Source organism: Dryas octopetala, chromosome 4 (assembly GCF_963921425.1).
Source record: "Dryas octopetala chromosome 4, drDryOcto1.1, whole genome shotgun sequence".
NCBI classification, from domain to species: domain Eukaryota; kingdom Viridiplantae; phylum Streptophyta; class Magnoliopsida; order Rosales; family Rosaceae; genus Dryas; species Dryas octopetala.
Window position 1 is genome coordinate 20,835,995 of NC_141369.1, and position 15,438 is coordinate 20,851,432.

The 15,438-nt window shown below is 36.8% G+C and overlaps 2 protein-coding genes across 3 annotated transcripts; both read left to right on the forward strand.

The window, feature by feature from the left end:
* The first annotated feature begins 679 nt into the window (after positions 1-679).
* Positions 680-6,815, forward strand: HSP89.1 (HEAT SHOCK PROTEIN 89.1). The gene is made up of 20 exons (XM_086238924.1): positions 680-1,000; positions 1,447-1,635; positions 1,723-1,796; positions 2,035-2,160; positions 2,251-2,344; positions 2,456-2,539; positions 2,766-2,909; positions 3,046-3,159; positions 3,264-3,323; positions 3,438-3,512; positions 3,610-3,714; positions 3,902-4,042; positions 4,148-4,240; positions 4,360-4,437; positions 4,798-5,052; positions 5,146-5,248; positions 5,385-5,559; positions 5,658-5,763; positions 5,852-5,941; positions 6,271-6,815. Exons 1-20 carry the CDS (start codon positions 893-895, stop codon positions 6,439-6,441), a joined length of 2,385 nt encoding a protein of 794 aa, XP_086095050.1. The 5' UTR covers positions 680-892; the 3' UTR covers positions 6,442-6,815.
* Positions 6,816-7,476: 661 nt separating this feature from the next.
* OBE1 (potyvirus VPg interacting protein (DUF1423)) lies at positions 7,477-10,969 on the forward strand. 2 transcript variants are annotated; one of them, XM_086238926.1, is made up of 3 exons: positions 7,477-7,643; positions 8,737-9,889; positions 10,112-10,969. In XM_086238926.1, exons 2-3 carry the CDS (start codon positions 8,755-8,757, stop codon positions 10,726-10,728), a joined length of 1,752 nt encoding a protein of 583 aa, XP_086095052.1. In that variant the 5' UTR covers positions 7,477-7,643; positions 8,737-8,754; the 3' UTR covers positions 10,729-10,969. The 2 variants fall into 2 exon arrangements, with proteins under 2 accessions (XP_086095052.1, XP_086095053.1); XM_086238927.1 differs by lacking the exon at positions 7,477-7,643 and adding an exon at positions 7,690-7,928.
* Positions 10,970-15,438: the final 4,469 nt, after the last annotated feature.

The following is a 15,438-nucleotide window of genomic DNA, read 5'->3' on the forward strand; positions in this document are numbered from 1 at the left end:
TCTCTCTCGAAAATCCCTCACTACTATCCTTTCAATCTCCCAATCCCTTACCAGTTATCATTCACCACTCACCAGTCACCACCATCCTCTCAGTCTGCATCTCCTCCCCCTCCCACTGATCTCACCGGATCTCATAAAGTCACAAACATTATCGCTCCAATTAGCAGCCCGCGCACAGCACCACAAAACTCACCACCGCAACTCGGCCTGTGCCCAAACGCCATCACAGCTCACCACCAAGTCTCTGTCTCTCGCCTAGTTCTCCGCCGCTAACTGCCGAGTTACCTCCCTCTATTCTAAGTCAGTAAGCCCACTTAGAACCGATACCAACTGGGGGTAGTCGGACAACCGAACGTCGAAATACCGACACTCATCGGATCAACATCGATATGGAAAATGACATTCCCATTCCAATGGCTGTCAATCGGAGGTTGGTTGTGGGGGTTCGGTTTGGTTACCAAACCAATTCTACCCCTAATTACTAATGTTGTTAAACTCTTTAGACTATTTTCATAAAAAACAAAACAAAACAAAAATTAAAAAAATCCTTTCTTTTATTAATGTTCGGCCCAAACAAATTTCCAATCTAGGCCGGGTGGAGCTGGGACTGAATGGGCTCGTATGAATCATATCATATCACATCTCATGCTCATAATATAAACCCAACGACTGAAAATTACCAAAATACCCAAAACAAGATTTTAGTTTCATCATTTTTTGTGGACAAAAATGCCCCTATCATCTCCAGAAGCTTCCCAAACCCGCCAGAAACCCCTACTAAAACCCTAACACCTCTCTCCAACTCCAACCGTCTCTCAGTCACAAAGTCAGAGTCACCACTCTCCACACTCTCTCTCTCTTGGCCTTCACCGATTTTATCTCCTCGACGAATATGCATAGGCTCTCTCGACGCTCCGTCTCCGCTATCCTGCGCCACGGCAGCGCACGTTATCGGAACACCGCGGCTCCAATCGCCTGCTCTTCTCCCCATTTCGACTCGGTGTGCTCTCCACAACTCTATGGTTTATTTTTCACGCTTTGAGAAGATGAAGTGAAAAACCTGTATCTTTTATGTGTTTGTGGTTGGAATGTTGTTTGTAATAGTGGGTTATCTTTTTTTTTTTTTTTTGGGTTATGTTTTGTTTTATTTTAGCTATTTATAGTTCCTTTTTCTGTTTAAATATCTGGGTTGCTTTAAATTTTCATTTGTCGTTCAATTCGCGATGACCCCATTTGGAATTTCATTGTTTTCTTCTGCATTTCGTTTGATATCAGGTTCTTCCTCTTGATGACCACTTTTATTGTTAAATATTTTGAGTACTAGTTTAAGGAATAAATTGGTTTTATATGTGCTTATTAGGGAACGTACATTCTTTAATCAAAGTTATTCAAATTTTTATGCTTTAGTACGAAGCTGAGTTTGTTGCTTGCATACAATTTGTGTAGGTGGGAGAGACCAGTACCAAAGCCAGATGGCACTCAGTGTTAGTCACTGGGAAGTGTCGCCCTACCGAAACCACAACTCAATTTAACTTTAAAAATGGCCTGCCTTTTGGCAGCCGGTATGAGTCCACTGCTGCAGCGTCTGATGCATCGGCCACACCACCCACTGAGAGATATGAGTATCAAGCTGAGGTATGACATTTGAACTGCTGGGCCTTTTTGAGCTTTAGTTAGGCTCAATGGTTTTTAAGTTTTCTTCTGTTTTCTTCATGGTGCCAGGTTAGTCGCCTCATGGACCTAATTGTTAACAGCTTATACAGCAACAAGGAAGTATTTCTTCGAGAGCTTATCAGGTATCCATTTGCATATTGGATATTGTGGAATATCGATGCTTGAATAATGATTGCTTTGTTTTTTTGCTGCCATTTTCTGTTCTATTTTGTTAAATATTCAGTCCAAAAAGTTCCAACCTGCCAAGTCGATGCTTATGATTTCTTTTCAGCATGGTATTCAAGAAATAGTTAGGTTTGAATTTCAGAGGTACTAGGTTATTTCGCATATGATTTGGAAAATTTTTGAATTTTCCCACAGCAATGCAAGTGATGCCTTGGACAAGCTCCGGTTTCTCAGTGTTACACAGCCTGAGCTTTTGAAGGGTGGTGGTGATCTTGATATCCGGATCCAGAGTGATAAAGACAATGGGATCATAGATATCATGTAAGCTTTAGTAGTTTCCACAATCTTTTTTCCCCCTTAATGGTTCATCTTCCCCATATCACTGGTGTGAACCTTTCTTTTCCTGTGAAGTGACTCTGGCATTGGTATGACTCGGGAAGAGCTTGTTGACTGTCTGGGAACAATTGCACAAAGTGGGACTTCAAAGTTCTTGAAGGCATTGAAGGTCTCATTAGTCCTTAAAATGTTATAAGTTATTTGAATTCAAGAGCCCGCAAATTTGAAGGTCTCAAATTGGGATTTTGTTATTTATATGCTCACAAATTTGTTTTAGCAGGATAGTAAAGATGCTGGTGGTGAGAACAATTTGATTGGTCAGTTTGGTGTTGGCTTTTACTCAGCATTCCTGGTTGCGGATCGGGTAAGTTCTTATCCAGAAAACTCTGAGAGCTATGACTTTTAGTTATTTGCCTTGATACTTTGGTCCAATGGCTGAATGTATAACGTTTGGGTAGCCCTCCCACTCCCCAAATTCCTCCTTACCCTTTTCAACTTCTCTGTTAAGAGCTCCCCCCAACCCCCTATAAAAATTTGTGGATATAAATTTTTTTAGTGCTTGATTGTTATGTTTCTCCTGTTGGTTATAGGTTGTTGTCTCCACAAAGAGCCCTAAATCTGACAAACAATATGTATGGCAAGGAGAGGCAAATGCTAGCTCTTATACAATTCAGGAAGAGACTGACCCTGAGAAGCTTATTCCTAGAGGAACCCGCCTGACCTTGTATCTCAAGGTTAGTTAAGAAATTTGGTTGTACTTTATAATGTATTTTAAAAAAGAAGAAAATCTTTGTTACAAGTTGCTTATGACTCCTGATCTCCAAGCTAATCAAGTTATTTTTTTCTTTATTTCCGTATGCCTACTTTTAGCGTGATGACAAGGGTTTTGCTCATCCAGAACGGATTCAGAAGCTTGTGAAAAACTATTCACAATTTGTGTCTTTTCCTATATACACCTGGCAGGAAAAGGGATACACTAAAGAGGTAAGGTTTTTTTTTTTTTCCCATATCTTCTTGATGCTTCTACATTTGTCTTAAGTTTCAGACGTTTTATGTTCAGGATAATCGTTGAGACTGTTTCATTTCAGGTTGAGGTTGATGAAGATCCAGCTGAATCCCAAAAAGATGAGCAAGATGAAAAAACTGAGGTAAATCTCTGCCTTCCAGTATCTTTGCTCTATCAAAAAACTTATTTATTCAACCTGTTTGTAAATTTCAGTGTACATTTTGTGCATGCCTGATGTATGAATTAACTATAACAGAAGAAGAAGAAAACAAAGACTGTTGTTGAGAAATACTGGGATTGGGACCTCACTAATGAGACACAGCCAATATGGGTGAGCCTCAGTGGTTTCATCTTTGGTCGTTTACTCTGATTTTTATATAGCAACTATCTTTGGAAAACTCATACATCATTTCAACTGATATTTACAGCTTCGCAATCCTAAAGAAGTCACTACAGAGGATTACAATGAGTTCTACAAGAAAACTTTTAATGAATACTTGGACCCCCTAGCATCTTCACACTTTACAACAGAGGTATTCATGACTATTTCTCCCTTGTAACAACAATTAAGTTCCTCAACCATATTGTTGTAGAGTTTTGACGTAGAATATTTGTGTTTTTATCATATGATTTCTGCTTCTTCAACTGGATGAAAATTATGTATAATTAACAATACTGAAGTTCCTTTGCTTTCTAAGCTTAAGAGGTTTTTATTTGCAGGGTGAAGTAGAATTCAGGTCTATACTATATGCGCCAGCTGTTGCTCCTATGGGGAAGGATGACATAGTCAACCCCAAGACAAAAAATATAAGACTCTATGTGAAACGGGTGTTCATTTCAGATGACTTTGATGGAGAACTGGTAAACAAAATAGAAAGACTTTTACAAGAGAGCATTGCATGGTTCTTTTAAATGTAAGCGTATTGGTTTTGGTTGTTTTAATGTTGTTTACATTTGCCCTTGTAGTTCCCACGATACTTAAGCTTCATCAAAGGTGTTGTGGACTCAAATGATCTTCCACTCAATGTCTCACGTGAAATTCTTCAGGAGAGTCGTATTGTGAGTACATCCAGCACACTTTGTCTTTTAACCTTTTCAGGGTTGCAAATAGTTTTATTTTATACAAGCTCTTCCTTTTTTGTCTGAAATAAACTATTGTTTCTATGCTCTACTTGAAGGTACGGATTATGAGGAAGCGTTTGGTTCGGAAGGCATTTGACATGATTCTGGGAATATCCTTGAGTGAAAACAGAGATGTATGTATTTTTGCTTGTGTATGCTTATTCTCCTTTATCTTGTATATATTTACATTCTTGTAGAATTATGGTTCAAAAACTTGGCCATGACTCCCGACAATAATTGTGACATACTCCAGTCTAGCTCTTTATCTGAATTTCTTCATATCCCTCTATCTCCTACCCAGCTGTTGTACTTCACTTCAAACCCTATCTCATGCAGAGTATTTGGTAACAATTTCAGTGTCTTGGCAACTACTCCTTTTCCTTGTCTGCTTTTGTACTCCTAATCCAGATCCTTGCCAACTCATTGCTGCTTGGAATAGACAATGATACTGTACCTTTATGTTCTTTAAACTTACCCTTTGTTATTTGTTGCAGGATTATGAAAAGTTTTGGGAAAATTTTGGCAAACACTTGAAACTGGGTTGCATTGAAGATCGTGAAAATCATAAGCGTATTGGTCCTTTGCTTAGATTTTTCTCTAACCAAAGTGAGGAAGAGATGATCAGCTTGGATGAATATGTTGAGAACATGAAACCTGAGCAGAAAGATATCTATTACATTGCTAGTGACAGTGTGACAAGTGCAAAGAATACACCATTCCTTGAGAAACTTACTGAGAAGGAGCTTGAAGTATGTTTTGCCTTTCAAACACTTTGATTATTATGTTCGTTATGCTTCTGTTTTATAAGTTCATGCATAATTGATGCTGTGCCATTTTTGTAGGTATTGTTCTTAGTTGATCCTATTGATGAGGTTGCTGTCCAGAACCTAAAATCATTCAAAGATAAGAATTTTGTGGATATTAGCAAGGAAGATCTGGATTTAGGTTAGCTCATTGGAGACTTTTAAGTTGAAAATTTCTATTTCGCTGAGGACGGATGGATTTTAGATGGTCTTGCTTCTTTCATTATGCTAAGAACGTAGCTGAAAAGTCTAATTTGCATTGAATGACATATGTGCAGGGGATAAGAATGAGGAAAAGGAAAAGGAGATTAAGCAGGAATATGGCCAAACTTGTGATTGGATTAAGAAGCGTTTGGGTGATAAAGTTGCCAGTGTTCAAATTTCAAACCGTCTGAGTTCATCACCCTGCGTTCTTGCATCCGGGAAGTTTGGTTGGTCTGCCAACATGGAGAGGTAGAGGTCCTCTGTTGCTATATACATGTTTTAGGAATTCATCAACACATTAAGGACCTGATTGTTATCTGGCCAAACTTGTGATTGAACTTTTGCAGGTTGATGAAGGCACAAACTGTCGGTGATACTACTAGCCTGGATTATATGAGAGGCAGAAGAGTGTTCGAAATTAATCCTGATCACCCGATCATCAAAAACTTGAATGTATGTTGTACAAAAACAGCCCAATCATAAAAGAACTTGACAGTTATAGTTATATCAAGTACAATAATATTATTATCCTGGTTCGCAGGTTGCATGCAAGATTAATCCGAATGATGAAGATGCTATGAGAGCTATTGATCTTTTGTATGATGCAGCTTTGGTTTCTAGTGGTTTTACTGTGAGTATTCATCCTTTCTTCGTATCTCTTTTTAATAATGCTCTTAGGATCCTTAAACTATAGCGATCCTTTTTCAGTGTAACTTGTCCATCTAAGGAAAGCCTAGGGCCTGCAAAATGAAAATGCACTTGACCTTGTGGGCATGGTCAGTGACAATTGTTCTTTGGGTTTGAGGGTGGCCTATTTGTTGGGTGGGGCACACATGCTACAGACAACTGTTTCCCTCTCAGAATCTATTGTATCCCCATGCAAAAAATGTTGATTTTGCATGATTGTCTGATGATGTCTGTGATCTTCTAACACCTTCAACCTGTATGCCTTTGATGCAGCCTGAGAATCCGGCACAGCTGGGTGGAAAGATATATGAGATGATGGGTATGGCTCTTTCTGGGAAATGGGCCCCACCTGCTGAGGTTCAGCATCCAGGAGCCCAACACCACAACACTGAGGCATTAGAGGCTGAGGTGGTTGAGCCAGATGCAGTTGATGGCCAGAAATAAGGAGCACAAGCCAAAACTTATCTTTTGTTACAAAATTTTCTCTTCTTTGCGCACAAAAGTCAGTTGTAGGTTTTAGTGGTGTAGGTTATAAATGTCTTGGAGACTGGACATTGAGTGTTACGATATATTTGATGGAGCTGGTGACCAGAAATGAGGAGCACAAGGCCATTTTCCTTTTTGTTACCAAATTTTCTTTTGCACAAAATTTCAGTGGTAGGTCTCGGTGGTGTTGGTCATATATGTCTGGAGATGAGTGTTCTGAATTTGATAAAAAATATTTGGACACAGGCTGAACTCTCATGGTCTTGTTCAATAATTTAATATTATTTTGACTAATTGATTTCCTTTTTTATTTGTACTTGTTTATCTTGTACAATACTGTGCAGTATCTAATGAACCTACTATTCCCCAAGACAAGTCATAGTACTCATGTTAATTTCATGGTGCTTATAACAGTTGGGATAAAATCATAAATCAAATGGGGGGAGTGGGGGGTCCATAATTATATATACTAATATATTGATTTTAAAGGTTTTAGTATTTACTAATTTCGTTGATGTTATGATAACATTTATTTGTAAAAATAAAATAATAGAATTTATATCAACTAATTGAATTCTTTTTCATTCTAAAAAAAAAAAAATTTGATTCTTTTTGTTTTGAGAAGAAATATGATTATTTTGAACGAAGAAGATATTTATATTCTAACAAGTTATTTGGATTTGGATTCAATTTCTACATTGGATTCGTTTCAATGTTTCATAAACATTTTCTAAAGATTATGGCATTTGCCAAAATCAAAGTCAAGCAGTGGCCAAAAAGAAAAAAGTCAAGCAGGCCACGCATCAGAATGATCATTTTGGCCTCGAAAGTATGCCGTGTCGTAACTCGTAAGCGTTGTGACTGGTCAGCCCAGTGATCTACAGAAACGTGCTAAGCCGGTCAATCCCCAACCCAAGACCGGCTGAGCCGGTTACCACAACGTTGAAATTTTCAGCCCATTCCTCACTTCTCACCACGGTCGACTTGTTTTCCGGATAAAACACCGTTGCTGTGTTCCAAGGGCAAAATTGGAAAAACACACTTCATAGTAATGAATGAATAAATAAATAAAAACTCCCAATCTGTCTCTCCGCGTCTGCCTTCCGATTTCATTGTCTGTTCTCTACTGAGCTGAATTTCCTGTCGGGCTTCTTCGTCTGGTGAGCACTCTCTCTCTCTCTCTCTCTCTCTCTCTAGTTTTGTCCTTTGTTTGGTCGCTGAGAAAACCGTAGAAAAGGAAAGAAATTTTGTTCGAGTTGACTTGAATTTGTTGCTTTTGATCTAGAAAGGATAGGAAAGCAAAGCCAAGTACTTGTGTTAGGATCGTTGAATTTGCTGCCTAGCCTTTCTTTTCCTCTAGGTGTTCTCTTAGGTTCAAGAATTTGTGAGTGGGTTTAATCATAAGCGAAGCAGATTCAACGGCCAAGTAGATCTTCCATGAAAAAGTAACAATTTTTTTTTTTGGGTTCTCGATTGTTTCTGAATTGTGAAATCTCTGCCTTTCTTTATATTATTGTAATGTTGTTGTTGTTGCTTGAACGTTGTTTCTTTTTGTAAATTTGGGTATTTCGTTTTAGTAGCTTGGGGATTGGAAACTCTTTGACAAAGGCATGCTTAAAATTAGTTTAAAATTGATAATGTTCTGACAAAAATAAAGCTTAAAAACTAGGTCTTTTGTGATAAATAAGAAATTTTAATTATAAATTCGCAGTTCTTTATTATTAATTTTTCTTTGCTTTACTACCAACTGAATATGAATAGTAATATTTCCCAATAATTTATTGTTAAGATTAATCAGTGTAAGGCCTTATAGCTGATTGCGTTTAATACATGCAGTAGAAACTAGAGGATATGCTTCTGTTAGCAGTTTTCTTAATTCGGAAGTCGCCAGGCCATCTTGATGTAACTGAAATCTGTCTAATTTCTCACCATATGCTACATTGTTTCTGGGATTTCCTCTTAACAGATAATTGTAATCATTTTTGTGTTCATTGACACTGTTTTCTATTGAGGGTGTGGTGTGCTTGTTGCTTGTTCTCAACAACGAGAAATATTCATTATTTGTGACAACGTCCTTTTAAAGAAATTGAATATTTCTTTGTTTGGTTGTTCATGTGTGGAGTGTATTTTCTTGTTTCTGCACATTTACTCTAGTCTCTTCAGATTACGGAATATGGGTTATTCAGGATAGCTTCAAAAAATAATTTAAATGTTACAGTACTGGTTGCTGATATTTCTTTGCTGTGGTTGCAGAAATAGCAGACCTGGTTGATGGGTACATCATCTGGTTCTAATATACACCACCAGCCTTCATCAAAAATGCTTCCTCCACGTCAGCAACCACGAGCTGGGGGACTACAAACTTCACTGTCCCTTGTCTCTTCAGATGCTCGGCTATCCCCAGAAGAACCCAGATCAAATTCTGATCACATACGTGAGTCCCCCACTGAGAGTGCCAGTTCTCGAGAAACTTGGCCTACTGCTGATGCCATAATGGCAAAGAAGATGGAGAATGGGAAAGCAGAAAATGATTGCCCTGAACAGTCAGTCATTCGCCGTCTCTCTAGTGCTGATAAGATATCTCTTCGGGACATAGCGAGAGAGAGAGTAGATATAATCGCTGAAAAGATGCATCACCTACCTGATGAGTTTCTAGAAGAATTAAAGAACAACGTCCGAGTCATCCTTGATGGGAATGGTGGTTCACAGCAGAGGGAGGAATTTTTCATTTTGCAGAAGCTTGTTCAGAGTAGAGCTGATTTAACAGCCAAGACATTGATTAGAGCGCACCGAGTACAGCTTGAAATCCTTGTTGCAATAAATACTGGGATTCTGGCTTTCTTGCATCCAAATATCAGTCTCTCTCAAACTTCCCTTATTGAAGTTTTCGTGTACAAGAGATGCAGAAATATAGCATGCCAAAACCAGCTTCCAGCTGATGATTGTACGTGTGAGATATGCACCAAAAGAAATGGTTTCTGCAACCTTTGCATGTGTGTAATCTGTAACAAGTTTGATTTTGAAGTGAACACATGCCGTTGGGTTGGTTGTGATTTGTGTTCTCATTGGACTCACACTGACTGTGCTATTCGTGATGGACTAATATGCATGGGTGCCTCCGTTAAGAGTGGAGCAGGGCCAACTGAAATGCTTTTCAGGTGCCGAGCTTGCAATCGGACATCTGAGCTACTTGGTTGGGTCAAAGATGTTTTTCAACATTGTGCACCTGCCTGGGAACGGGAGGCTCTGACGAGGGAGCTTGATTTTGTTAGTAGGATTTTTCATGGAAGTGAAGATCCTCGAGGGCAAAAACTCTTCTGGAAGTGTGAGGATCTCAAAGAAAAATTAAAAAATGGAGTTGCAGAGTCAACAGCAGCTTGCAGAGCAATATTGAAGTTTTTTCAAGGTACATATTGGTTTGAAGCATTTTAGTTTATCTCTCCCACTTGGTGTCAAATTTGATTTTCGTTACTGTCTATTCATGGTTTAAGGAATAGTTAAACTCCAACTGTAGGATAAATCTTTGTGGAATTCTGGTTTGGTTCCAATATCTGCATACTGTGTTTATCCTTTTTTTTTATTTTTTATTATCTATATTGTCCTGATGTGAAGTATGTCCTTAATGAAGAGCTTGAGGTAGACTCTCCAAAGAGCCTGGAAAATGGGGAAGGTGGACGGCTAATAGCCCCACAGGAGGCTTGTAATCGAATTGCTGAAGTGGTGCAGGAGGCCATAAGGAAGATGGAAATGGTGGCTGATGAGAAGATGAGAATGTACAAGAAAGCCCGAATGGCTGTTGAGGCTTGTGACCGGGAACTCCTGGACAAGGCCCGGGAAGTTCAAGATCTAAAGCAGGAGAGGCAAAAAAAGAAGCTACAAATTGAAGAGCTGGAGAAAATTGTGAGGCTCAAACATGCAGAGGCGGATATGTTCCAACTCAAGGCCAATGAGGCAAAACGAGAGGCTGAGAGGCTCCAGAGGATTGCTCTTGCCAAGTCAGATAAATCAGAGGAAGAATATGCTAGCAGTTACCTAAAACAACGATTGAGTGAAGCTGAGGCAGAGAAGCAGTATCTATTTGAGAAGATTAAACTGCAAGAGAGTTCACGGGCATCCCAGAACAGTAGTGGTGGTGACCCTTCTCAGATGCTGATTTATTCGAAAATGCATGACCTGCTTTACAACGCTGCTCCTAAGGCTGACTGCCTGCCAAATGAACGCCATCCTTTCAGAAAAAATACCTGAGGAATGCTTTCTAGTATGCTCTGTATTATTTTAACTCATACAATACTAATGGTACTTTCTTTGGTGAACTAGTGTGAATGCGGTGACTCTTGTTTAATATGACCTGTGGGCATTTTATGGCATCTATCTATGAAGACTGATAGTAAAGCAATGAATTTGGGATCTAACCGGATTACCTTTCCCATGTGTATATAAATATGTGTTTTGGTGATTGTTTTGGGCCTGATCTATTTTAAACATATATTTCTATTATTAGAGAAAATTTTACAGTAAACAGAATGGGGTGCTTTATTATTATTATTATTTTCTTCATTACAGTAGTTACCTCATGAAGTGGACAGAAGGGTCCAACTTAAGCATTTATCTTAATATAACTGGAACCACTTCGAACCAGCTTTATTTGGCTCAGTGCTGTGCTGGGGTCATCTTTAGGTCAGTAGGTGGAGAAACTTTGTTATCTTTCTCTGGAGGAACCATGAGTTCTTGATCAAGGGGTAAGGTTACTGAAACCATAACAAAGTTGTCATGGTATTAGCACCATTGTAGAGCTTACACACACATTGGGAGTGACAATTTTGGTATTGTTTACAAATAGGCCTGATCTTCTGGAATTGGTTATGCTGATGTCCTTGCACCTTGCTGCCGATGTTTGATGGAACCAGAGTTCCATTTTAGTGCTGTTGGCATTGAATGGCTGAAGATGAACTCTGGGAGATGGTCTGGAGTGATTGCAGTTTCTGATAACTCCTGATCATTTGGCATGAAGAAAGTTATATTGGTATCTTTCAGTGAATCAGAGAGATGCTGCTGTTTATGATCTTAAGGAGGATAACAAATCCATTGTAATCCATCTCAGCCATGGCTGCCTGCAGATGGGTTTGGTTGACCAGATTTGCGGACTGAGAATCCCCAACTGCAAACGTAGAAGGATGCAAAACCAGAAAGCCATTGGGTACAAATTGGGTGCAACTCTTTGAACTGCTGATGTAATGGGATGGTATAGAATTTATAGCTCGGTTTGCATTTCATGCTTTTCTGACCAGCAACCAAAGATGATGGATGGAATGTTTGGGTACATGCATTTTGTATAGGGGTTTAGTTGGAAGGTGATCATTGCATGGACATGTAGTATTTTATTTCATTTCTTTGTTTTTTCATTGTTCTTTCACTATTTTATCTTTTTATGGTGTACTTCATTGCCAAGAAGGTATAGATTTCGAGCTCAAAACTTTGTTCTCTCCTTCCTGAAGGCTAATCAGTGATCAAACGGAGGATTAGCCAAAGCAAATGACAAAACTTGGATTGAGATTGTTCCAATGTTTGGACACTACTAGTTTTGTAATTGCTGACCAAAAATATTTATAAGAGAAATATTGTTCTCAGTACAGGATAAGTGATAACCAGATTACTACCTACTATTTTCATAAAATATTTGAAGGATACTAATTCTGAGTTATGATAGTACAATGTTGACCCTTTCATGCAAGTGGGCTGAATTCAAATATCAAGTCACTAGTAGGCTTAAATATGATTAAATGGTTGTTGTGTGATTGTTATCATCTTCTGCTTAAGAAAATCCAAGCTTTGAACTTCAATTTGGCTGATTGCAATGTGTGAACTTCAGTTTTGACAAAAAAATAAAGGGTAAGGTCACAAATAGCTAGGTCCATAATCCATATAGTTAAGGACAGAATTGAAGATTGCAATCTTTCAAAGCTCACTTTTAAAATGAACCAAGATAAGAAGAGCAACATCATGCATGCATGATGCATGAAAATGGACCCAAAGAGATGGGTTGCCTTTCAACATTAACTTTATATTAAAAATGAGAGACTTTTTAAGGTTATGGTCGGTCATATATCAACATTAATAAAAGTGAATCTACGTTGATATCCTATCAATGCCAAATTAGGAGCAAACTGCAGGCCTGAAGTAGTTGTTTTGTGGTGAGATTAACAACCATGCATACGATTAATGTTTCATCTCTTGTCCTTACCTTGATTAAATTTTCTACCTTCTGGCAAAGGCCGCATTAACATGACCGATTTTCTTAATCTAAAATTGTTATATCACGTTATTATGTTAATATAGTATAATTCATCATTCAAAGATATTATGTATTTAATTGAATAATTTATCTCAGTTATAATACAAAAATTTCTTTAAATGGGTAATCATACTAAATCAATATTCTTTCAAAAAAAAAAAAATCATACTAAATCAATATAATGACATAGCATAACCATTTTTTAGAATTTTCTCTTAAAAATAAGATATTATAAATTTTTTAACTGTTACTTAGTGCTTAATGGATATGGTTTTAATAAGGAAAGCAATGGATATGAGAATAGAATATTCTAGGAATTCCTGTTAAATAATTGTTAGTTCAAAGTTATTCTTGTTGATAAAATGATTGTCCCAAAGTTAATAATTAAATCAAGCATTATTCGTATAATCTATGAAATAGTGTAGTTGGATTGGCTAGCTGTAACGTGAACATTAGGACAATGTTCATTATCCGAAAGCCATTTTTAACATTCTTTTTCATAGGAATCCTTGTATTATTAGAAATCAATTCCTTGTTTTGAATGAAAGTCGTTTCAAAATCTATAAGTTCCAATGCAGTTAAAACTTAAAAAAATAGTTGTAGGGAAATGCTACAAATTAACAATTGATTAAGGTATAAATTTTTATTGATAGAGCAAATAGTAAAAGGATATTAGGCATATCATAGCATAAGAAAATTTTGAAATATAAACATATATGACTAGCAACTACATTTTTAGTCTTTAAATTTTGATTGATATACTTTTTTATACTAAAATACAAATTTATAAATTGTAATTTTTTTATATGCCATACGAGATTATGTTATAGACGAATTTTATTCTACATATAAAGAATAATATTGAATTTAGGTTTAATGGATCCATCAGTGGGGTTTTTTTTTTTTTTTTCTTTCTGGTATTTGCATAATTTTGTAAAAACTAAAAACCAGCCACAAAGACTACGTGAACAAGGGAGTAAGGGACTATCATTATTGTATTGTAGGCTTCGTAACTATATGTTCTTGTAATGGACAGGACAGCTATTCATAAAGTAAATGGGACATCCCATCAATTGGGAAGCCGAATTTGAATCATTAATGACAATTTTGCTTGCAGGAAACGCTTTTGCTTCTTCTTCTACTTTAAAAAAAAATATATATATATATATATATATAAAATGTGAAAGGGGCAATTTGTATTTCGATAACTATGTTTAACCTAGGTGACATATATATAAATAAACCCAAAAAAAAAAACAAAAAGGTGACATATATATGTAGGTAGGCAGGTAAGCCTGGTATTTATATTATCTGATTATTATTGGAGTTGTTGGAACTTGGAAGAATTTGAACAGTTTGGAGACAACTAAAATTAATCATTGACAAATGAGTGAATAAACATCTAAAGGCACATTAAAAAAATGATGGGTGTAGTGTATATGATTATATAAATTTAAGAAATTAAGTAATATTACTTGGATAGTTGGATGTGATGATTGTGATCTGTGACTGCCAGGCTTGAAGAATTATCAATTATAGTTAAACATTGGATTTGGAAAGACCTAAATACACATTCAATACACCAAATTTGAACAGAAAAACCTGTTTTTTGTTCAAAGATTTTGTTGCATAGTCTGGAGTTCATAATTTGTTTCTCTTCTTTCCCATTTTTCTTCAAGCAGAGGGGTGAAACACATGGTATGTGTGCTGCCTCAAAATTAATAAACATATTATCTTACACTTTTGTTTTATGAAGAGTAATATTATCACACTTATGTAACATGCATAGATCACGTTGATAAATGGTAATAAATAATAATTCATACAGCTTTGCCATCATACTCCACCTGCAAAATAAGAGTTAATTACACTTACACTCTCTGAGTTTTATTGCATTTTCATATATACCTCCTAGAATTTTAAAAATTACACATACACTCCATGAGATTTCAAAACTGTTGCATATAACCCCCATAATAAGACGAAAAATGATGAGAAATTATGCAAAAAGGCATGCTAAAGGGTTAAATGGCCTAATAAGATTACTTAAGGTGTAAGGTCCAACCTCAATACAAATATTTTCTTTTTTATTTATTAATTTTTTTTTTTGTAGGGGTTATATGCAATAATTTTGAAAGCTCATGGGTTGCATGTGTAATTTTTGAAACCCCAGGAGGTGTATGTGAAAAGACGATAAACTTCAGTCGAGTGTAAGTATAATTAACTCTAGCTTTTGGACCCTGAAAACTAATTCTATACCCTTTTAAGCAAACATATATGCATATATACCCATTGGAGAAGAGAAGGCTCTAAAGAATAGCAATATGCTGGGTTTCAAAGTGGGCTATATATACAAACAAGCAATGGCTGTAAAATTTCTGGAGTAATTTAAAGTGGATACCTCCGGTGCTGTTTGTAGTGCTTAATTTGGGACATCTTTTCAACTTATTAAAGTCTGATTAATAATTAAGAAGATAACTTAATTTTGTATTATGGATCATGAATTCATGATTAACATTCATGGGACTGCCTGCAACAACAATCTTATCCCACTCTACCCCACCATGCATCTACCCCTCACATGCCACACAAAGTTAGATCCATCTACAGCACTTTCCCAAGAAAGGTAGAGAAAATTTTATTCCAACTTTATTATTTGGATG